Source organism: Ascaphus truei, chromosome 8 (assembly GCF_040206685.1).
Source record: "Ascaphus truei isolate aAscTru1 chromosome 8, aAscTru1.hap1, whole genome shotgun sequence".
NCBI lineage: Eukaryota > Metazoa > Chordata > Amphibia > Anura > Ascaphidae > Ascaphus > Ascaphus truei.
The window spans coordinates 62,156,457-62,181,586 of record NC_134490.1 but is presented as its reverse complement, the minus strand read 5'-3'; the positions used below and the strand labels follow the sequence as shown (position 1 = coordinate 62,181,586).

At 42.5% G+C, this 25,130-nt stretch overlaps 2 protein-coding genes across 2 annotated transcripts in view; one reads left to right on the top strand and one right to left on the bottom strand.

Moving 5' to 3' along the window:
* EDRF1 (erythroid differentiation regulatory factor 1) overlaps window positions 1-5,102 on the top strand; it is a 59,143-nt gene extending 54,041 nt beyond the window's left edge. The window contains exon 24 of the mRNA XM_075612277.1: window positions 1,673-5,102. Within this exon, the coding sequence (XP_075468392.1) occupies window positions 1,673-1,838 (166 nt within the window). The 3' untranslated portion in view covers window positions 1,839-5,102. The remainder of the gene's footprint in view (window positions 1-1,672) is intronic.
* Window positions 5,103-5,250: 148 nt separating this feature from the next.
* MMP21 (matrix metallopeptidase 21) lies at window positions 5,251-24,184 on the bottom strand. The gene is made up of 7 exons (XM_075612287.1): window positions 22,729-24,184; window positions 20,481-21,135; window positions 18,246-18,385; window positions 11,341-11,482; window positions 7,531-7,788; window positions 6,091-6,263; window positions 5,251-5,681 (listed from the first exon to the last, which is right to left on the bottom strand). The coding sequence occupies exons 1-7, from the start codon at window positions 22,882-22,884 to the stop codon at window positions 5,382-5,384; spliced, it is 1,824 nt and encodes a 607-aa protein (XP_075468402.1). The 5' UTR covers window positions 22,885-24,184; the 3' UTR covers window positions 5,251-5,381.
* Between the last annotated feature and the right edge of the window lie 946 nt (window positions 24,185-25,130).

Here is a 25,130-nt window from a genome sequence, read left to right as displayed (position 1 = left end):
ATTGTGTGTCATTGTATTGATATAGCATCAGCAGTGTATGCAACGCTTTAGAAAATTAGAATACAAGATAAAGTACAGACAATTGGCATAAATGCAACAGGTTACTGACGACATGAGGGCAATACACTTTGTAAACTCTTTCGGTCAGGACCTTCCTGCCCCAAAGAGCTTACAATCAGTGTGTTGCCCTCTCCCACATGTCCTACGTTTAGCGCACGATTGTGGGAGGGATCGCATCATTAAAATTTACACATTGAACCCTATGGATATGATTTCATGCACCACCTAATTATATGAAGATTAAAAATTGCATTAGCACTTGCAAAACCCTGTCTAAAAAAATCCAGCACCTCCGAATTTATACGGGTATCCACAAGATGGCAATATGAATACGCAATATTTCACAGAGCCAAAATACGGTGCTTTTTAAGGAGATGGATGTTTAGAGTAATTGTCCAAAACTGGTAATTGTTTCTGCTCTCCAGTGTCGTGATATTTCATCGGCTTAAGGGTTTTATCCTGTATAATATAAGGAAACCTCTTTATCTCTCTCTTGTTGTACCATATTGGCTGGCAAGATCACTAATCTGCGGCGTTACATTAGTTTTATATACAGGATTCCACCATCAATTTTAGGTTGGTAGTGTTTTGCAATCAAGACGGATAAAGGATGTTTAACGAGTGCATTACAGTGTATCATCTGTAATGCTGTCTCGCACACACCTTTTGGTCCTGGCCACGGCATATAAATATGTCCTTCATGCGCTTCCAATGTCATGGGGCCCTCTTCAGATAATTCTATGCAATGAAAAATGTTAAAACAAAAACCATGTTTAGAAAGATGTATTTTTATTTAAATGCGAAACCTGAAAGTGACACCCAGGCCTTCTAAATCAGGAGTGGCCAACTTCAGTCCTCAAGGGGCCACTGACAGGTCAGGTTTTCAGGATATCCCTGCTTCTGCACAGGCGGCTTAATCAGCTGTAGCAGGGATATTGTGAACCTGACCTGTTGGTGGCCCGTGAGGACTGGAGTTGGCCACCCTTGTTATACATGCACCCTACTGCCTAATGCTGTTCATTATGGATGTTTTTGTAATTGTGACTTGTTTGCTGCAATTTCACTGTATATTCCTAAATGGGACAGCTGGTTTACAAACAGGCAAAGTCTTTTAATAGCTTTTGCAAATTTAGATTCAAAATCCGGACTACCAAATACATAATTATACCATACAATACTCATTATCTAGTACTCTTACTATAATGTCAGAGAGAATGCTGCAGAAATGTCAGTGACATGGATCACAGCTCCGTTATAAAGGCACCTAATTTTTAAACTAGTTAACCTGGGCTGCTTTTCAAACACCTTGACAGCCAGATGGGACCTGAACCCTTTGCTTGTACTCCCCAAATCCAAGCAGTAGAATTGATGTGTTTACATGATTATATCTAGTGACGGACACCTTAAAAATGCCTATAGGTATCTGGTTTTATTTAAGTAATTCTTGGTGTTTTTTGTAGGAACTTCTGCCTCCTGAAGCATGTATACCCTGTGTCTTTTTTTGGCTGAAGATTTCCCTTAACCATTACGCTCAGATCATTGTAACATTTGTAACCTGTAAGTGTTGATGGTAAATTATGCATAAGCACTAAACATTTTTTTTTTCACCCAGTGATAAAGAGGAGACATCTCTGAAGACCTACAAGCAGGTTTATTCCAATCTTTTACGCGCTACTGCAAATAGAAGCTCAACCCTGACCGAGAGACTCTGTGTCTTAATAAATTTGCTGGATCAGCTCACTCCTAAGAATGAAGCAAACGAAACTGTCCTTCAGTGACATAGTATTGCGTTTGAGTTACAAAACAGATGTTGTGCCTTGTTAAACATACAGTAGGATTGGTGGCTTTTTCCACTTGCTGCTTTGTTTGGTCTGGGACTAATGCAATATGCAATGTGGATAAGAGCTTGTGGAAGGAAAAGAGACCCGTTAATGAGGAAGAAATCGTGATGCAATATTTGGTTTCAACGGAAGTAAAAATCTGTTGAGAAATGAAGGACTGTAATTGCTTCCAACATGGATTCTTTTTGTAAACGTTTGTGGTCATTTTGTTTTCCCAGTTGAAATCCCTGCTGACTTTGTGTAGGGCAGTCTCTGTAAAGCCAAAATATCAAAAGTTTCACAATGGGCCATTGCTTGTGATAAACATGCAGCCAACCACCGGAGAACACATCCCTTCCTCTGTCCCACCTGGCTTTTTCCTGTGCCTGCCTGTTGAACAGTTTCTAATTTTCTTCCAATGCCGCCTCCTTTTAAAAATTTTAATATCTACCATTTTTATTTTTGTTCCATGACCTTGGTTCAGAAAAGGAAAAAAAAAAAGCTCAGCGACCTAGCTACCTGACTAGCAAGTACTGGAATAAATTAATGTAAGAAGTGTTTTTTAGAAGCCAGACTGTGCCGTCCTCATGCTAGAAGATGATGCTTGTTTGGTTCCAAGTGCAGAGCTGTAGGGGTTTTCCCAATGCGGAATATCTCCTCTCCGAAATGGCCTCTAGTCCTTGAATCACTCAAGGTAGCAGAGTTAAAAGCGTGTTATTTTTGTATGCAATGTACTGCTGATGCCAAGTTCACCAGTAGAAATGTCAGCACAAACTCTGCCTTCAGCATTAACATGCAGGTAAGTAGGACATGGCTCAAATTCTCTTGAGCTGGATAAAATGTTTTGTTACACACTGTTAAATTGTAGAATACTTTTTTTCTCAGCTTGGAATTGTGAATAACTTGAACAAAAAAAACATTTTAAATATTTTTATTTATTAAAATAAAGTCCATTTGAGTTTACAAATGAGCATTCATCAAGATGTCTGACAAAACAAACACAGTTTCCAACAAGGAACACGAAAAACAAGGTAACAGCTTGGTCGAGTTGGAAAGGTTAAGGAAACTGTTTGTAAACCGTTAGCTAGACTAGAGCAAGGGAGCGCAATCTTTTTTTTCCCTGCGCCCCCCTGTCGTCTGTCCCCCTGTCTACGCCCCCCCCCCCTTACCTCGGCTCCTGCGTCTGGGCGTCATGTCACGTTGCACATGACCCTGCAGCGTCATTTGACTCCATGGCAACGCTTCTCCAGAGGTCGTCTGAGCCAACTTTCCCGGCATTTAATTTGAGTGCCATCGGGAAGCGTGCGGGGCCTCTGTCTGCAGGGGGCGCAGGGTTTACAGTCTCGCACCTCCCAGTTTGCGTACCCCTGAGCTAGCGGATGTGCAATGTACAGGACTACATGAATATGTCAGCTTTAGTAGCACCAAGGTTTAAGAGACATACAATGTGGAGGAAATAAAAACAGATTGCTTTTAATAGAAAGAATTTCTCCAAAAACAACTTGGGCATGTTTTAAACCAGTGAAATAAACCCCTTTATAACAGCTTGCAGCTTTCATTACTTTTGCTTCTCTGTATGAGCAAATGTCGACATTTTATATCATTAGAATAGAGAGAAATTTACTTTTTATATTAATGGCAATGAGTCACTTTGTGATCAGAAGGTGACTTTTTTTTAAATTACATTTTTAAATTGACAGTGACATTTTCAAAATCCCTTGCTGTCAGCAATTTGTAATAGCGATGTAGTTTGGGCTGTGTTTCAGTAATAAGCACTTTGGAGCCCAACAAGTGTTCTACAAATACACCTAATGATCATACTTATGAGGTATTCATGTAGCTGCCTTTTATAGTGAAAATATGCAGGTAGATCTACATAGATAAAAAAAAAAAAATATATATATATATGGCGCAGATATCATTGATTAATTAGTGATGAAGATTAGAACTAAATCTACCCAACCACATCAATGGACTCATACCAAACTTCTGAGCACTGGTTCACATCATTTAACAAATGTTAACTTAAATAGTACTATATTTGTGCCCACCCCCATATAGTACCTTCCCTGGTATGTATCTCAGGAAGGAGGGGGTCGGGGTCAATGACTCGGCGACCTGTGCTGGAGCAGGGATATCCTTCAGTCCTGACCTGTTGGTGACCCTTAAGGACTGGAGTTGGACACCCTTACTCTACATCATACAAAAATAAATAGAGAAGGGAAATTATATTTTAGGGTACTGACCAAAAAACACGCATTAAGAGCTATAAAATGCAATTTTCATGTATTAAAGGTAAAGCAACAAGAAGTTTTGTCGTTTTTGGAAGTTAAAATAATTGTTCAAATATAATAGCATTAAAAACAGCATAAAACTGTTGCGTCGTTTAAAGCAAGTTGGGGGGGAAAAGTTATCCCATCTGTTGTCAACTGGTGGGAAAATGTCATAGTTATATGAAAATACTATATAGTTATAGTAACATGAGTGCTTGTGCTCTTTGTAGCTGTATAAAGTAACACAAAGCTGGCAGGAAGATCAGAGTGGTCAAAACAACAAGTTTAACGTGATATCGGCTGTTTGGGGTGACGCCATACCTGTGCACACCGGCTGCCAGGCTTTATGGTGCAGCAGAAGCCCTATTGTTTTTGCCACTGCTAAAGATGCATTTATAACTTTAAGATGCCCTTACACTTAACTTTTCTAAACCAGTCTTGTACTGGAGGAGCCAATTCATTGTGTTACAGCAGGGGTGCACAAACTGGGGGGCGCTGGATTTTCTTGGGGCGGCTCGACGGTTACAGAGGCCCCGCGCTCTTCCCCCAAGGCATTTACATTTAAATGGCGGGGGAGGCGTGACGTCTCTGTAACTTCTCTTAACTGCTCGCAGCCGGATTTTTGGCGATGCGTCACCATGACAATGTGGCGTCAAATGGCAACACTTTGCCATGACATAACGTCACTGAAGCCAGAGAACAGTAAGGAGTGGGGGGGGGGGCGCTAACAGAAAAGTTTGTGCACCCCTGCGTTACAGTATGGTCCTACCAATAATGGGGCTCAATATATTGATGCCGACTGATTCAATGAACAAAAGTGTGCAACAGTCCCACCATCTCCCCATAAAGACACCTCATGCGCTTTCACTACATTGAAAGACATTGTAGGGGACTTTCGTCGTACCAACTCCAAGTAGTTTTAACTACTGGCTAGCCACAATCCTGTTGGTTAGTGCTGTTCATATACCTTTTTAGTAGGCTCTTTAGACCAGCGGTGGCCAACTCCAGTCCTCAAGGGCTCTAAGGATAACCCTGCTTCAGCACAGGTGACCCAGTCAAAGACTGAGCCACCTGTACTGAAGCAGGGATATCCTGAAATTTTGACCTTGAGGACTGGAGTTGGCCATCCCGGCTTTAGACTGTTTGAAGCCTACAGTGATATAAAGCAATGCTTACTATTACAACAGGGTCTGTTTTTAGAGCTGAGGGTCTAAACCGCTTTAGAAAATTACATTTTCAACAAAGTAGTATGAACACTGCAGATATCAACCCATTGCTCTGATATTTTTCTTTTGGGAAACAATCCATTGTACGGAAGAGATGGATTTTGCCTCCTGTCTTTCTCATTGACCACTTTCCAATATTCCTTTCCTTTAAAGAGAAAGATTGAATTGTGCGTGTAGGAATAGTAGGCCGCGTCTAGGTTTCCCTTTGGGTGGTTATTCGCTGCCACTGCTGGGAAAAAGTCAGCGATTCTTTTGGGATAATTTGCCACCGCTTGGTTTTTGTTGACATCAAAAGCATAAACCTAGGGCGAAAAAAAGCATGTTCTAAATGTTTTTTTTTTGGTTTTTTTTAATATGCAATAACACATCCTCCTGACTACCTAATATTTCATCACAGCTGATACAAAATATGGGCAATTAATTAAGGTTATTAAATGCAGGGAAATGAGTGGTTATAGATTGCCATTACTATTAACCCATTCACCTCCTCAAACAATATTATAAAGGAGCTTTATAGTCATTTTATCCAAAGAGCACACCTTGCTTAGTTAAAAACTTCTGCTATGAAGTGGAAATGCCTGTTTGTGGCATACTGAACTTATAACCTCCACTTATAACTGAATTATTATTATTATTATTATAACTGAATTATTATCACCACATTGTTCTTAAATGATGCAACAAAATAAAAAATACATGAGTTTGCCTTACATTTGAATCTTTGAAGAAGTAGATATGTTGCGCTCTCCTGTCAAAAAATCCTGTGTTAATTGGGCTTGGGATTCCAGGGAAGCCTTCAGAGATCAACCGGGGGTATGTATTTCCCTGGGCATCTACTGCGTAGGCTTTGTCGTTTTCACGATCGTATCTCCAGAACTGCGTACCTTTAAAGGCAAGTAAGAGTTATTTCAGATTGCCAAGAACGTCATCTGATTCTCCAACTGCTGCAGAACACTTCACTCCTCTACAAGAGAGGCATGAAATGTACAGTAACAGGCAGGAATCTCCCTAAAATAAACATTGAAGGAGTGAAGTACCATGTGGAATGGACATTTGTAATTTTCAGTGAGCAGAGGGGATTGCTACTTTGATTCACAATATATTACTGACCCCAATGTCTCAAAGGTGTTATCCCAATTCTCGTTACATGACAATTCTGTTCATTATTGCTTTTTCATGAGCTGAGTGTTTCAGTGCCTTGAATGCTGATGTTGTCATTTAATTAGCATACAGTACATTAAGGTCAGAAAGCAATATCTGACCACTGAACATATTTCTCTTGGAGCTACAGGCATGATGGCATTGTATGAGAACAGTGACTGATCTTGATGGCATTCAAATCTTAAATCTCTCCAAGAAATGCACAGGCCTAGTAAATTATTCCTTACTCTGTTACCTTTTATGGCAAGGAAAACAGGTGAAGAGAATTAAATATTTCCATAATCCCTCACTTCAGCCATACACAGATGTGGCCAGCCAGCCACATGTAGTATTACTTTCCTATTTGCTCCTGAAAAAAATCCAAATTTCAGGCTCTGAGCAGCTTCTCTCAAAGTAGAAAATGTAATTTATTTTCAAAACAAAATCCCCACAGCAGCATTAGGCAAATATCTTCAGGTAGCTAAACTACTCGCATGCTGAATTGACTATTATTAAAGATGTGGCCCCAGTGATTTCATCCAACACAATAAGTTTTATTTACAATGAACTTTCCTCTTGTTATCGTGATCACATACTTCTTCACTGAGTTCCAATTTTTTTTGACATAACTGAAATACGGACGAAATTAAGTTTTACAAGGACTCCATATTTCAAATCTTGGGGATTTTCTCCAAACTACTTTACCATCCAAATCATTTTAACTTTTGAAACGGATTTCCTCTGTGGGTTTCATCGCTTCTGTGTAAAGGTAAATGTTATGCTCTTAATTTGAGGATGAATAAATCGGCAGCTGTTCTATTGATTAGCAAGGTTACGTTATTGCATCTCCAATATGCATATTCCACTCTTCCACTATCATTTATTTATAACGTGTCAACATATTCCACATCGCCGTGCAATGGGATGGGAAGACCACAATAACATTACAACAGTAAAGTATCCAATAATAATAAGCAATTGCTATTGCCCTTTATGCTTATGTAGTCATACCAGTGAAAAAGTAGCTGTCATCTTTGGCCCATGTCCAGACGTGTACAAAAGCATCAATATTCTGCGTGGGAATTCCATGCCAACCCGTTGACACTGCAATTGGATCTCCATAGCGTGTCCTATTCTTACGATTCTCATACATCCAATACCAGCTATTGCGGAAGAAGTATGTGTTGTATCGAACAACTAGCTCACCATACTGGTTTCTCTCTTTGCGAACCCAGTCAAAAGCTGTGTCAAAGGGTCCTTCGCATGAACCTGAAAGGAAAGAACATTTGTTTTTAACTACTTATTTGTATTCATGAAATCTCAAACCAGAGATGTCACCTGCCTAGGCAATTTTAATTAAGTGTCTAAGTAGGTTGCACTAGGGGTGTGCAACATAATAGGTATGCAGCTAGTGTAGTGTTATAGTAGTAATGTCACAATGCTTTTGAAGTGAGGGAATCTGGTTCAGTTCCCAGCGTAAATTCATTGTGACAAGTGCTTCATAAGACAATCTTATTAATATTATTGAACCTCTTATCTAAAAAGAAAGTAAGCAGCTCAACTGCTGTTTCCATTCTATTTGCATTGATTGGAAATGCAGTGTTGAATCTCTAACATTCACAAGCTTTACTCTTAAATTGTAAATAAAATGGGGATTTTGAGCTTAATTTTTCTGTACATAATAAATACTTCCCCAAGATTATCATCTTGGATTTATTACTATACAAGATATCGGCATCTTCATTATAGCAACATATCACACATACAGTAGGGTCTTCTCCTCCCCCCCCCCCCCCCCCAATCTCAGCTAATCTTGAATTTGCAACCAGTACCAGCTCCACAATGCAGAATCAATAAGCAAACTGGGATGTTTCGTCCTTTTGGACTCATCAGTTTGTCTCTGGGTGGGTTTTCTAATGTTATGCTGCCTTAATCCAGGATTTGCTGTACAAGTGCTGCAAAGCGATAGATGGCTTTAGGGAAGCATCTATGTTTTAAAATGAATAGCAAATGTAAAAGTGATGGTGTGCTCTCTGGAATGGCATTACACGGAATCCTGTCTGCACTTTAACCACTGCGTGACAACGGTGTAAATGAAGCATTTATAGGAAATCCATGACACATGCAAAGGCACCTTTATAGTTTTATCTTTGCTAATTCTCATGATTTCTAGAGTGATACCCCATCCCCTACAAGCTGATATGACTGTACTCTGTGGGGAAGGATTACCCGCTGCTATAAAAGGTTGTTAAAAGGGAAATAGCTATTTTACAGAGGTCTACCATAGGGTCTTTGTTAATGCTCCTAGGATAATTTGACACTATGGGAACAGGCTTTCTCACTCTGTGTGTGTCAAAGCTATTTTGAAAAGATTGCATTTCTCCTGGGGCTAAAAATGATAATGTGAGAACATCCAAAAAACGCTGCCCTATTTTACTTATGTAGTGTTCAGTATTCTGGCTGCAGTATCCTGCCTTAAAGAATCCTTTGTTTAAGAAAAATGCTTAACACTCACTCTCAAAACATTCAATAGCAGGGTGCCCACAGCTGGCTAGAAAGTAGCAGAATAGATGAGGCAAGCAGTACTAGAGATAAAGCACTAAGTTTGTCTCACTGAAAACTGCTCTAACATTCCCAGCATCAACATCCAAACTCCCAACTTCAAAACAGGTGCAAAAAAACACCCCCAGATTGATCAAAGCAATAGGATTTGTCCTGTGACAAAATCTTATGCAGCTTTATTCACTCCGGGTTTGGTCCAGTTTTACAATTGGAATTAGGACACAAGTAACCTGTGTTTATTTTTAACTACATGTCATTATGTCTTTAAAACACCTTCTGTTGGAATTAAGGCTTGTGCTATTGTTTGTACCGTCAAACTTTAGTCTGCAGAAAAAAAGCTTGTTTCAAGATGGCAAAGAATATACGCCAATTACACCCAGTTGGTGTTATAAAGTCAACTAAAACATGCATCACAAATAATGTGCAAGCTGTATCTATTTGTATTTAAATAAAGATGCTATGCCTTATGTTCATTCCCCAGTAATGTCATCATAACTCTGTGCCCAGGACATACTTGAAAACGAGAGGCAACTCTCAATGTATTACTTCCAGGTAAAACATTTTATAAATAAATAGGGATGTAATGTATTGTGTGTTTAAGCAGACTAGTGACTTTGACACCTGCATTAGTTAAACACTTATAAGTTCTGTCCTTTGTGTTAACCAGTAGTGATTCTCTTTCAGTCTGTCTGCTAAATTAATTTGCTTGGGCACCTGTGAAAAATGACAACAGCAGAACTGTCAAGGTCCAATACAACACTAAGTAAGCTGTATAGTGCACATTCTTGCTTATTTTGTGCTGATGTGCATTGATATGGAAGATCGTGCCTGCAGCTCGCAGAGACATTCAATGCTTTCACACTTTTTAAAGCAGCATTTCCAGTTAATAACTTTATTTCCTATAACACATTTCTCCCAATGTGACTCAGCGCTTCACAATTACAGTATAATACGGAGTACATAGGAATTCTTATAGAGACAGTCCCTGCATGCAGATGAGCTTAAAATCTATGATTTTGCTACCTGAGGCACAAGGAGATAAATTGATTTGCCCAAGGTCACAAGGAGCAGACACTGGGAATTGAACCAGGGTCCTCTGACTCAAACTCGGTGTAAATTGCACCCCTTTGAGAAAGCAAACAGAGCCATTTAATGATGTTACTAAGAAGTCATCCAGTCTTCCTTTTGAACTCTTTGTAGAATCGCCTGTCCGTAAGATACTGAGAAAGGGGCAGTCTCCCTTGAGCAAAACACACAACACACGCTCAAAACAATCTTGAAAAGTTACGGAAATGTGATCTTATTTTCCCCCCTCTCTTTCTATCATAAAATAAGCACGAACCCTTTGGGTTTCCCTACGTCAGGGGGTGGCCAACTCCAGTCCCCAAGGGCCACAAATAATCAGATTTTCAAGGTATCCCTGCATCAACACAGGTGATTCAATAAGTGGCTCAGTCAAAATCTAAGACATTGAGCCACCTTTGCTGAAGCAGGGATATCCTTAACCTGACCTGTTGGACCCCCTTGAGGACTGGAGTTGGCCACCCGAACACTAAGTCCTGAGGTCTGGCCCTCCCGGGGCTCCGTGATGCAGTGGCCATGTCATGCCCTTTGCTCGTTTTCCATGGGAGATGGTGTTGTGCGTTTCATACCACTATCTGAAACCGGGAAATGGAAGAAGTGGACTCATCTTCCGTTTCTGTATTAAGTAATGCCATGATCACTCTGAACTAAAAGGTTCAATCCTGCACGGCCCAATGCTATTACGCCTATGAAAGGGAAAAACAAGTTGGCTTTATAAGCACATTTCTCCATAACGCTTCACTGTACAAAACATTTTTGGTCATTAAAAAGCCGCATCCACCAGGAATTTGTAGCTAAAGATTGACTGAATCTTACAACTATTTTGAACACGGTGACAGACGGATGGTATTGATTTGGTCTGTATGCTGATGTTGCATGGAGACTTCTCTCTGACCCACAGTAGTAATAGTCTTACCTTCCAGTGCTATCCATTGGTTACAGGGGGCTAGGGATGGAAATGCAAATAATGTACCCAACAATTCTACTTGCTTTTTATTGAAGGTACTTGTGTAGCTTCAATAAGTTCAATGAATTCTTTCTTTATATTGCAGCATGTTCATTTTCGGGGGAAAGTCCCAAATACATATTGGTGCCTTAACACTCAACTGCTCTAAGAATGATTGACCACCCTTTGATTTGAGAGTTAATCATTAGCCCCCGTCGGCCTGTTCTTACCGTATAGTTTTTGTATTGCTTTTCTGTCAGACCAGTCCAGTTCAAACCCTGATTCCTGGGGAATGTAATTGGGTTGCATTATTGATCCAGTCCTGTGGATGTGAGATAGCCCAAGAACATGACCAATTTCGTGAACTGCCACCTATTCATTGGGGAGGAAAAGACAACATATCCCAGAGCAATCAGTACTGTATTATCTTTAAAATAAAATAAAAAAAGCTTTCCAAGTTGAATATAAACCATAGTGGATTCGATTATTATATTAGCATATATGATGGGACTGGGTGTCAAAGTTTATATTTGTTCTGGGTGTGGTTTCTCTTCCTTTTTCCTTTATCCCGCTCTCGTCTGCATGTATGAAGAAGAAACACAATTATATAAGATACTTTTGTTAAAGACACCAGAAGGTGTCTTGTGGAATAGAACGGCTTAGTAAATATGGCCTTTAATCATGTATATATTATATCTATATTTTCAAAACATTACTTTCTGTATAAATATAACACAAACCTTGTCAGTCTTCAGTGGCTGAAGGGATCATAGTGCTAATTTCAGTGTAGATCAGGGGGGCTCAACTCCAGTTTATTAAGACCCTCCAACATGTCAAGTTTGGAGTATATCCCAGTTGCAGCACAGGTGGCTCAGTCATGGAGCCACCTGTGCTGAAGCAGAGATATCCTCAAAACCTGACCTGTTGGGGGGGGGGGGTGTCTTTATAAACTGGAGTGGAGCACCACTGGTGTAGATCACACTTCATCCATTGCCTATGCAAACTATTGTTCCCTTCTTTATACAGAGCACCTACTGTAACTTTTAATGGTCCTTTAACCACTAGATAACACCTACTAAGCATTTAAAGACACCTAATGGTGTGCTATGTATATAAATGTAATGTATACAAACAATAGCTCAAATTAAACATTGACATCACAACACATTTCCTAAACACTTCTACTGCACGGCAATGCTGTGTACAATGAAGAGCCAATGTGGAGTAACTCAAAAACACAAATGCAAGACTTTTGTTTGGTTTGATTCTACGTCCCACATCCTCAAAGCTCCGTCAAGTCACATAACATGACACTAACCGAACCTGAGGTCAACACTAAAGTCGATAACAATGTTAAGCCAGAGCACAGTGTTAACAATAATGGCCTTTAGGGACGCTGAGGCGCCGGGACAGCAGAATGGGGCCCCATGGCCCAAATGCAGAAATTAGGCCCTGCTGGAAGACGCGCCCAACTCCCACTATAGGCCGTCTCGTCAGGGCTCTACCTCGCCATTAGGTAGGGTCCGGATCTGCACCCCAACCTAACAGGATTTGGGCCCGGATCCTCTAAAGCCTGTTGTCATCAGTTTGGGGCTAAATCCCCCTCCCTTTCCCAAACACCAACAACCCTGGGCCCGGGTGGAGACTTTAGTCCTGAGCCTCTGGAGTGTTGTTGTTGATGTATGTCGGTGATAATGACATGTAAATGATGCAGTATCACAACCTCACATTCACAAAAGTCTGTTAAGGGTATCGCAGAGTCCTACCTGTAGGTCATAGGTAAACTTGGTATTACTCCGATCCAAACTATTCAGTAGGGCTTTTGCCGTCAGGATTGGTGTAAAGACACAAGCATAATTTAAATAATATAGCCTTATTTCCCTCTTTCTCTCCACATCAGCAAAAGCCCTATTTCAGGGTCTGGTTATGAGTACAGATAAAGCCAGGTCCCCAGTGGCCACTACGGCGTGCGCGCCACACACACCACAGCCCTCTGAGGCCTCATTCAGGGTGCAGGCTTCGGAGGGAGGGCGTGCTGCCGTGCGAGCTGCCGTGGGACACAAAGTATTCAAATTGAATACTGGTTGTCAGGGTAGCAGCTGCCCTGTCTCCGAAGCCCGGAGTTGACGCTGGCTACAGTTTCAATAAACGAAAATTTCGTTTTTTTGGAGCTGCAGCAGCGTCACTGGGACCTAGGCAGCCAATGAAATCATTCTTGAGAATGATTTCATGACTGCAACTTGGATACTTACCCTGCCGTGTGTAACCCCGCCCCCTCCCCAACGCTGAAAAGTCTGCTGAGGGATAAACACAGATCGCCCAGCAAACTGCAGCACTGCCTCCTTCACGCCCTCCCTCCGAGTCCTGCAGCTGGCACCCTGAACGAGGCCTAAGGGTCTGGCCCAAGTCGCCGCGTGGGCGCGAAAAGCGTGATGACGTGTCCGCTGGCAGGGAAGACAAGGATTGTGTCTCGCTGCGACACGATCACGTGGTGTGCGGGCAGCCAATGGCAGGGCATATCGTGTGAACCAATAGGAGTGCTGGTATTGTAGACAATCATGGCCGTGCCACCCCCCACACATCATGGCCACGCCCCCAGCACCTCACATCGCTCCCCCTAAACCGCACATCACAACTTTCACCCGTGCACGCGCCGCCAGGTGCGTGTGCTGCAGTGCACACTGGGGCTGTAACTGCGGCTGGAGCTTAAGACTGGCATATCATCACATTATTGTAAGATAACATTATGCTACATTAACGTGACATTAAACCTATGCTAATAAGATGCAGTAAGGCAGTTGTTTTGGCATATATGTAGCTTTGCGAATACAATGTTAAGTCAGGGAACATAATATCTGTTCCCGTGTTCAGTAACATCACGTTACCGAGCCCTGGCTTAGCAGAGCCATGCGGATCCAGCCCTACGGGTTGTCTTTACTTAGCACTTTGCGCTTTAAATGAATAGCTAAGATAATAGCAGAGATAAAAGGAGCCTGGCTGGTGACATTTTGAAAGTTGTGTGCACTACAATTCCATCTATGAGGAACTTTCATGCTGGTCCCTAAAAGGTATCACAACTGATACAAATCTGCACTTCTCAGCACCAATATGGCTACAAGAGCTTAAACGACAGCTTTCAAATGTGTTGCAAGAACCCCTGGCACAGGCAGAGTAGATTTTTCTTTTATTTAGTCCAGAGTTCAGAACTGTAAGCCGTTACTGGTTTTCTTTAGAGACCACAGAATCTGTTTTAAACCTGTATGTACAGTATATCAGCTCTGCATCCCTGTGTATCAGCTCTGCATCCCTGTGTATCAGCTCTGCATCCCTGTGTATCAGCTCTGCATCCCTGTGTATCAGCTCTGCATCCCTGTGTATCAGCTCTGCATCCCTGTGTATCAGCTCTGCATCCCTGTGTATCAGCTCTGCATCCCTGTATATCAGCTCTGCATCCCTGTGTATCAGCTCTGCATCCCTGTATATCAGCTCTGCATCCCTGTGTATCAGCTCTGCATCCCTGTATATCAGCTCTGCATCCCTGTGTATCAGCTCTGCATCCCTGTGTATCATCAGCTGGGCATCCCTGTATATCAGCTCTGCATCCCTATATATCATCAGCTCTGCACCCCTGTGTATCAGCTCTGCATCCCTGTATATCATCAGCTCTGCACCCCTGTGTATCAGCTCTGCATCCCTGTATATCATCAGCTCTGCATCCCTGTGTATCAGCTCTGCATCCCTGTGTATCAGCTCTGCATCCCTATATATCATCAGCTCTGCATCCCTGTGTATCAGCTCTGCATCCCTGTGTATCAGCTCTGCATCCCTATATATCATCAGCTCTGCATCCCTGTGTATCAGCTCTGCATCCCTGTGTATCAGCTCTGCATCCCTGTATATCATCAGCTCTGCATCCCTGTATATCAGCTCTGCATCCCTGTGTATCAGCTCTGCATCCCTGTATATCAGCTCTGCATCCCTGTGTATCAGCTCTGCATCCCTGTGTATCAGCTCTGCATCCCTGTATATCATCAGCTCTGCATCCCTGTGTATCAGCTCTGCATCCCTGTGTATCAGCTCTGCATCCCTGTATATCAGCTCTGCATCCCTGTATATCATCAGCTCTGCATCCCTGTGTATCAGCTCTGCATCCCTGTATATCAGCTCTGCATCCCTGTATATCAGCTCTGCATCCCTGTATATCAGCTCTGCATCCCTGTATATCAGCTCTGCATCCCTGTGTATCAGCTCTGCATCCCTGTATATCAGCTCTGCATCCCTGTATATCAGCTCTGCATCCCTGTGTATCAGCTCTGCATCCCTGTATATCAGCTCTGCATCCCTGTATATCAGCTCTGCATCCCTGTATATCAGCTCTGCATCCCTGTATATCAGCTCTGCATCCCTGTATATCAGCTCTGCATCCCTGTATATCAGCTCTGCATCCCTGTGTATCAGCTCTGCATCCCTGTGTATCAGCTCTGCATCCCTGTATATCATCAGCTCTGCATCCCTGTATATCAGCTCTGCATCCCTGTGTATCAGCTCTGCATCCCTGTATATCATCAGCTCTGCATCCCTGTGTATCAGCTCTGCATCCCTGTGTATCAGCTCTGCATCCCTGTATATCAGCTCTGCATCCCTGTATATCAGCTCTGCATCCCTGTGTATCAGCTCTGCATCCCTGTATATCATCAGCTCTGCATCCCTGTATATCATCAGCTCTGCATCCCTGTGTATCAGCTCTGCATCCCTGTATATCAGCTCTGCATCCCTATATATCATCAGCTCTGCATCCCTGTACATCAGCTCTGCATCCCTGTATATCATCAGCTCTGCATCCCTGTGTATCAGCTCTGCATCCCTGTATATCAGCTCTGCATCCCTGTACATCAGCTCTGCCCCCCTGTGTATCAGCTCTGCATCCCTGTATATCATCAGCTCTGCACCCCTGTATATCATCAGCTCTGCATCCCTGTATATCAGCTCTGCCCCCCTGTGTATCAGCTCTGCATCCCTGTATATCATCAGCTCTGCACCCCTGTATATCATCAGCTCTGCATCCCTGTATATCATCAGCTCTGCATCCCTGTGTATCAGCTCTGCATCCCTGTGTATCAGCTCTGCATCCCTATATATCATCAGCTCTGCATCCCTGTGTATCAGCTCTGCATCCCTGTATATCAGCTCTGCATCCCTGTGTATCAGCTCTGCATCCCTGTATATCAGCTCTGCATCCCTATATATCATCAGCTCTGCATCCCTGTACATCAGCTCTGCACCCCTGTATATCATCAGCTCTGCATCCCTGTATATCAGCTCTGCCCCCCTGTGTATCAGCTCTGCATCCCTGTATATCATCAGCTCTGCACCCCTGTATATCATCAGCTCTGCATCCCTGTATATCATCAGCTCTGCATCCCTGTGTATCAGCTCTGCATCCCTGTGTATCAGCTCTGCATCCCTATATATCATCAGCTCTGCATCCCTGTGTATCAGCTCTGCATCCCTGTATATCATCAGCTCTGCATCCCTGTATATCATCAGCTCTGCATCCCTGTATATCATCAGCTCTGCATCCCTGTATATCAGCTCTGCACCCCTGTGTATCAGCTCTGCATCCCTGTATATCAGCTCTGCACCCCTGTGTATCAGCTCTGCATCCCTGTATATCAGCTCTGCACCCCTGTGTATCAGCTCTGCATCCCTGTGTATCATCAGCTCTGCATCCCTGTATATCAGCTCTGCATCCCTGTGTATCAGCTCTGCATCCCTGTATATCAGCTCTGCATCCCTGTATATCATCAGCTCTGCATCCCTGTATATCAGCTCTGCATCCCTGTATATCAGCTCTGCATCCCTGTGTATCATCAGCTCTGCATCCCTGTGTATCAGCTCTGCACCCCTGTGTATCAGCTCTGCATCCCTGTATATCATCAGCTCTGCATCCCTGTATATCAGCTCTGCATCCCTGTATATCATCAGCTCTGCATCCCTGTATATCAGCTCTGCATCCCTGTATATCATCAGCTCTGCATCCCTGTACATCAGCTCTGCATCCCTGTATATCAGCTCTGCACCCCTGTATATCAGCTCTGCATCCCTGTGTATCAGCTCTGCATCCCTGTGTATCAGCTCTGCATCCCTGTATATCAGCTCTGCATCCCTGTATATCATCAGCTCTGCATCCCTGTATATCAGCTCTGCATCCCTGTGTATATCAGCTCTGCATCCCTGTATATCAGCTCTGCATCCCTGTATATCAGCTCTGCATCCCTGTATATCAGCTCTGCATCCCTGTATATCAGCTCTGCATCCCTGTATATCAGCTCTGCATCCCTGTATATCAGCTCTGCATCCCTGTATATCAGCTCTGCATCCCTGTGTATCAGCTCTGCATCCCTGTATATCATCAGCTCTGCATCCCTGTGTATCAGCTCTGCATCCCTGTATATCAGCTCTGCATCCCTGTGTATCAGCTCTGCATCCCTGTATATCAGCTCTGCATCCCTGTATATCAGCTCTGCATCCCTGTGTATCAGCTCTGCATCCCTGTATATCAGCTCTGCATCCCTGTATATCAGCTCTGCATCCCTGTATATCAGCTCTGCATCCCTGTGTATCAGCTCTGCATCCCTGTATATCAGCTCTGCATCCCTGTATATCAGCTCTGCATCCCTGTATATCAGCTCTGCATCCCTGTGTATCAGCTCTGCATCCCTGTTTAAAAGGATTGTGTTATCACAGACTAGGGGAGGCCAACTCCAGTCCTCGAGCGAGCGCCACCAACAGATCAGGGTTTCAGGATATCCCTGCTTCAGCACAGGTGGCTCAACCAGTGGCTCAGTCAACAACTGAGTTCAAAACCCGTCAACGACTGAGCCACTGATTGAGCCACCTGTGCTGAAGCAGGGGTATCCTGAAAACTTTATCTGTCGGTGGCCCTTGAGGACTGTTGTTGGCCACTTCGGTCATAGACTCATTCACAACTGGTTTGTCCTAGCAGTTTGACCCCTGAAAATGTCAGTGAAACGTGGTCATTCTGCGTAGACACTATACCGTTGCAGGGAGGGGCCAGGTCAGCGTTTTGTTTAGGTGGTTTGCTCTGTGTTCTGGGTACATGAGCAGCACGTACCTTCAGGAGACTAATCCCGTTCTCGCTGCTGGGAGCTGTAAAATGTTCATCGTCATCAAAGTGAATGTCACCCAGGAACCAGGCATGTGCAAACTCCTGCCCCGAGCCGTCGAATGCCCGAGTGCATCCTAAGTGCCGACCTGTGGAGCGGGAGAGATGTTCTTAATATGTGATAAAGAAAGGCACTGGTCATTGAAGTGGGAGAGCTTGGGCTATACAGAAATGGAACAAACTACATATATATTTCATTATTCATCCCCTTTTAGGGCACTCAGAGAAAATAGTTCAAAGTCACTGCTAGTGTTTTAATTTACATGAATTGTATCCACATCTATGTTGTTATGTAAGAGCAAAAAGTGCCCCTGAAATAATGCATTGACGTAGGAAAAACTAAAGGTGACACTATATTAGAGGCGAGATGCTATTAGCCCTCTTTAGTTCCATGGGGCAATTACTATGCAATGCATTGCTTGCTTATCCTGACGATAAAAGGGTTAATTATCCTCTAAATCAGTGATCTCTGCTCCCTTCCAGCACTAAAGAGGTTACGTGAAAAACCTTTCTTCTTGAATTCTTTGACATCATCATATTCCCTCTTTGCCTTTAAAGGAGCAATTCATGCGCTTTATTTATTTATTAGTTTTGAACATAGGTTTGAAGCAGGGAGTCCCTGAAGCTGAACCCCATTCATTTCAGCTCCGGGACCCCCCTGCTTCCTGAAATACAGACCTCCAAAAGGGGTGCTGGTATCGCAGCAAAGTGTAAAGCTCCAGCGTCACCTGGGCCAATAGGAAGCCGAACCTGATGACGTCATGGCCTCCTATTGGCCTGCAGGGCGCTGAAGTTTTGAAGCCGCCATTATGTGAACCCTGCTAGCCCAGCGGAGTGCTACCAGCTACCAGCACCCCGCTACGGAGGAGGTCTGTATCTCCAGAAGCAGTGGGTCCCCGAAGCTGAAATGTATGGGTTTCAGCTCTGGAGACTCCTTGCTTCAATTCTGTGTTAAAAAATAAAAAACACATTCACAAAACAAATGGCTCCACTTGGGTTGCCGCTTAAACAGACACAATCTCTTCTCTCTTCTTCTTCCCTTGTTCTATTAGGTGCAGTGTAACAGGATTTAGCCTTCCTTAATCGTGTTAGTGCAAGGCAGCGGTGCTGTGATTCACTTGTGCCGGCCTTTCTCTGTGCAGCAAACATCTGCTTGGTTTGGTTTGCAAGCCAGTATTTTCTCCGGTTTATTCTGCCTTTTTGATATCATGTCGAATACCGTATTTTATTTTTCGTTTCTTTCTTTTTTTTCCCTCGGTCACAATCTATTCTTTTTGTCTGTTACGTGGTAGATGAATACAAAGCTTTTTTTTTTTATCTGGCATCAGCTTGATTTGTTTTTAACCCTTTCCTACCGTAAAGCAAAGCGCTGCAGGATACTTGTCATTTTTTGTACTCTGTTTTTACTCTCTTGTATCCATTATGTCCAGATCACTAGGAAATGGAACTCTGCAATATTTGCATGTTAAACAGGATGTTGTCATTGCTACTGACCCTGTATCTCCTATATTATATAACTGGAGTGACCAACTCCAGTCCTCAAGGGCCACCAACAGGTCAGGTTTTAAGGCTATCCCTGCTTCGGCACAGGTGGATCAATCAGTGGCTCAGTCATTGACTGAGCTACTGATTGGGCCACCTGTGCTGAAGCAGGGATATGCTTGAACCTGATCTGTTGGTAGCCCTTGAGGACAGGAGTTGGCCAGCCCTGTTATAGAGTATCAAGTAAACTGTCAGCAGTTTATAATAATAAAAATAATAATAAAAGTGCAATTATAAGAGACTGCATCAATAATGAAGACAATTGCTTGTGGTTTGTCAACTATAATCAGAAGGTTTTGTTGCATAAGTTGCTGAACCTATGAGCTAACAATCTAATGTTTGGTGCAGAGGCACAGAGAGATATGGATGACCCTTTTTCTCTTTAATAAAGGACAAAACAATAGAATAACTTAAATAAATTACACACAAAGTGACTTTCTAAGGCCACAAGTAACAGGACGTTAGCCTCTTGTACCTCTGTTAGACACGTTTAATTAGCTTATGGTCTGCTAGCATGTATCTGTGAACAGGAGATAGCCAACTGGATCACCGGGCAATCAAACATCGCCTCTTTTTCTAGAGACAAGCAATAACCAAATCGTAGCAGTTACTTCATATCTAAACGTAAAAATGCTTGATTACCTCGTCCGAATCCTAATTTGATGTCAACTTGGGAGAGAGGGGCAGTGATGTCCTCTTCGAAGTCCAAGGGCATGACTTCACTCCACATCCGAAAAGCTAATCTGAACACGTATCTCTGTTCATTAATGGAAAGCTGACTGCTGTATCCCTCTCCAATCATTCTCCATTTCAGCAGCTTTTTAGCAAACGCTTTTCCTCCTGTTACCTGTCGAGCCTCATGTCCTTTCCCATACTTACTTGCAGACATTAGCATGTCTACGAACCTTTTTTTACGGATTCTTGGAGGGTCTGCTCTTTGGTTAGTGATGTTCTTGGAAGTTCCAGTTTTGTTCTCAGGCAACTCTTCTATGGTGCGTTTATCAAGGCTTGTTTTCGTGATCTGGTTGTCCGGTACTCCGCACCTTGGCTTGTTCATTGCCGCTACGGTGGCATCATCTAGTCTCCCAGTGGCCGGCAAGTTATTTAGCTTCTGAAACTTTTTCAGAGCCACTGTAAACCCAGGGTTTCTCGTGGGCTCGATTAGATTTTCGAGCACCTGTCTTGAATTGATTATCCCCTCGTGCATCAGATTGAAATCTTTCAGAGGTTCGTTATCGCTCGTTAAGGACGTGTCCCAATTTATTGGTTCTGTCCAGCCGTATTTTGCTAAATATTGCTAAAAAAAAATAATCAATAAACAAGCAGTTTATTGTTAAGATCCACTCGATATTTTATATAATATTCAACACAACACTACAGATTGGAGAAACCTTTGCAAATAAGCCTGAATTTGGCAGTTTGGGGGAATTCACAAATTTCTGAAACTTTCTCAATATGTCAGTTTATTAAAGATGACCAACTGTCAAGATCTTCATGAGAGATCAAATGTCTGTACAATATTTGGCAAATAATGAAGTGTGCAAAAGCTTTAGAGAATTCTTAACAATATGGGTAAAAAGCTAAACCTGTGCTGAAGCAGGGATATCCTGAAAACCTGACCTGATTGTGGCCCTTGAGGACTGGAGTTGGCCACTTCGGTATTAGTGTGTCATAGCAAGAAAAGTCAGGATATAATATAAAGTGGGGAGGCTCACATTATCTGAGAAGGACAGCAGAACTAAATATGTTATGAGCAGGGCTCAGGGCAGACTGTGTTAACATAATAACAGAATACAATACACGAGCAGCTGAATACTACAATCAAACCCAGTCATATTGAATTGAGCAGCACAGAAAGTTTGCTTTCAAACTTTTCACAAACCCAACAAAACACCAAAACTCGCCAAACAACAAAAATCGCCAAACACCAAAACTCTGCAAAAAAACAAAAATCGCCAAACACCAAAACTCACCAGAAAACAAAATCGCCAAACACTGAAATCACCAAAAAAAACCAAAACTCGAAAAAACAAAACTCTGCAAAAAAAACAAAACTCGACAAACACCAATGAGCTTGGCCCATGGTTTCATCATAAAAAACAAAGTGTTATTTTAGAGTTATAAGAAATGTACACATTTTGTCTATTCAATTGTGCCCAGATATATTTTCTAATTCCCAACAACCATATTTGCGGTTTCCTCTGCATGAGAATCGCCATATTAAGAAACTGATAAGATTGCTTTTAGGCCAGGTACCAGATATATCATGAGATTTAAGATTTACTCCTGATTAGACAGACCATATGTATTAGATCTTCAACTTTATGAATCTAAATTCTTCCTTTACTAATTGAACTATACCTATCTGTTAATGATAATAGGAATGGTCTGTTCTGCTGTCATTCTACCTTAATTATGTCTGTACATATTTATTTTTCTGTATCATTTATTGGTTTCAGAATCAGTTCCCATATTTCAATTACAAATCTAATTCACAAAATGGTTGTATAAAGACTGTCACTATTGAAAGACCAGTGAAAAACTAGAAAATTACAAGCTGCCTTATAGTAACTCTTAGTGCATTGTTTTTCAACAGGGTTTCCTAGGGACCTTTGGGTTCTCCGTGCGTCCCTAAAGTATTCGCAGCAGTTTTCAGGTAATTTTAAATTGTGACACATACAAAAGAATTGACAATGCATCTGATATCAGACGCGCTATTAGAGAGGGTTCGAGTTCCTTACGATGCATCTGATCTCAGACGAGCTGTTAGAGAGGGTTGGTGTTCCTCAGAATTTCACAGTATAATTATAGGGTTCTTTAACCAAAAAAGGATCGAAAACCATTGTTCTAGTTAGTGGTTAAGACAAGATGCTGCATTAGTGGAGTTTACCTGCGCTGAGACCAGGTCTGTGACCAGCTCTGCCTGTTGGAATGAAGAAGTCTGCATGTCTGAATGATCCCGGCTGTAGAACAGTTTCTCGGACTGGCTAGACCTCAAGAACACCAGGCAATAGTAGCACAAAATCTGGAGGAAGACAGACTGCATGTCTATGCTATAGAAGGCTGACCTTTCTTCTAAAGTTACTTTACCTGTACGAGGGATAGTCCCTCTACTAATGCTTAATATCAATTCACAATTGGTTCCTTTTATTGACCACTGACTAACCTATGTTCCACACCTCAAACATTGCTTACATAAATTTCAACAACCCTCAAAGTGTGCTGGGGCTCTGTCCGATTGTAGCAAACAAACGTGAAGTCAGATTCTTGTCAATTTGCATGCTTTGAAGAGCCATTAGTTTGCCAATCCCTATGGATTCTAATTTCCATGGTTGTGGTATCCAAATACCAGCATGTTCCTAGCCAAACGTTTCCATTCGTAACACTGTATTTCAAATAAACGTACACGTTTACAATACCTTTAAATTCTACTTTTATTGTTCAGAGGATTTGTACCAACACTTTCTGGATGGTAAATCCCTGAAATAGATACAATTATGACATTCTAGATCAGTTATTATGCAATTAATTCACTGCATTACTTTTATATGTATTTTATTTTAAGGAACTTAAGTAATAATAAAATAATTTAGAAAACGAGTCTAAATGTTGTTAGCTGCTAATATAGTAATCATACTTTCCGCAGCATGTTTTAATTATTAGTCACATCTGCTTCGTTCAGAAGACATAACAATCTTTGCCTAACTAATTAAAAAGCCTGTTGTGGAAAGTCAATGTAATATGAGCTCCTAAAACCTAGAGCAAGCAGGGGTGGCCACCCCGTGGCCACGTGGCCCTTCGGTGCTTCATGTGCAGCCCCTACCTAAAATGCTATTACAACATAGGCCAGGGGTCGGCAAACCGTGGCTGTTTCAGCAACTACTTGCTCAGTTCGGGGGTCCAGCCAACTGGCACTTTCGCTTTCCTCCTCCCTCCCCTGGTGTTATTTATACTCACAAATGTGAGGATGATACTGTGTACGTAAAGGTATCTTTGGGTATATGTCTGCAGTGATGATAAGCTGGCTGGAACCTCGGTGTGGGAATATATTCCTTAAATGGTTAAACACAGAAAAGCCAACATAGCGCGATCTGTTTAAAAACTGTATTCAAGTGGTTAAAAATATAACATTACACTCACATGATGTATGCTATTTAAAAGCATTTAGATACGCAATGCATCTCGCCTCCGGTATCTTGGTGCAGTTTTTCCTTCCCTCTTCTCGGCGTGCGTCTCACTCCTGCGTTCCAGCAGGGCGGATGTGACGTCAGTGAGACTTCGGGAGTTCCGGTTTGGAGGGCTGGCTGTGAATCACCTTCACTCTACGCGTTTCTTCCCTTAGGATTTCTTCAGGAGTCCTGAAGAAATCCTAAGGGAAGAAACGCGTAGAGTGAAGGTGATTCACAGCCAGCCCTCCAAACCGGAACTCCCGAAGTCTCACTGACGTCACATCCGCCCTGCTGGAACGCAGGAGTGAGACGCACGCCGAGAAGAGGGAAGGAAAAACTGCACCAAGATACCGGAGGCGAGATGCATTGCGTATCTAAATGCTTTTAAATAGCATACATCATGTGAGTGTAATGTTATATTTTTAACCACTTGAATACAGTTTTTAAACAGATCGCGCTATGTTGGCTTTTCTGTGTTTAACCATTTAAGGAATATATTCCCACACCGAGGTTCCAGCCAGCTTATCATCACTGCAGACATATACCCAAAGATACCTTTACGTACACAGTATCATCCTCACATTTGTGAGTATAAATAACAGCAGACTTAAAGAAGAATACGTATTTATTTGTCACAATACTGCACCATCAGTTTTATTTTTTATATCTCCACATGTTTGCGCTTCCCTTTGATCACCACGTCGCCATATTCACCTGGGATTGAGAGAGCAGTCCTGCACTGGGTCACAGCAGCATTCAAGGATTTGTTTGTATCACTTATATTTATTCAATTTATGGTTTATATGTTAATATTGGATTAACACGTGTTTAAAGCTTATAATAGAGCGCCACTTTTGATATATCACGTTTTGCACTCCTCCCTCCCCTGCCTGCGTTGCCACACCGGAAGATGGGCCTGACCTTGCGCATCAACATGTGACTAGACGCGGTACCAGAGGCCTCTCACCGTGCCCCAAGGTAAAGTGCTGGAAGTGTGTGTGTGGAATTGTGTGTGTAAGGGGAGGGAGGGGGTTGTGTGGTTGAGGGTAATCAAGCGTGTGGAGAATTGAGTGTTGGGTGGCGGGGGGAGAATTGAGTGTTGGGTGGAGGGGGGAGAATTGTG

What these genes read in the sequence shown, in the direction of transcription:
- MMP21 (XM_075612287.1), bottom strand. Translation starts at nt 22,884, where the DNA reads ATGCAGTCTGTCTTCCTCCAGATTTTGTGCTACTATTGCCTGGTGTTC. An exon ending in CAAATTAGGATTCGGACGAG is followed by an intron (nt 18,386 to 20,480) that starts GTAATCAAGCAT and finishes CCCGCTCCACAG; the next exon opens with GTCGGCACTTAGGATGCACT. An exon ending in ACGGGATTAGTCTCCTGAAG is followed by an intron (nt 11,483 to 18,245) that starts GTACGTGCTGCT and finishes CCCAATGAATAG; the next exon opens with GTGGCAGTTCACGAAATTGG.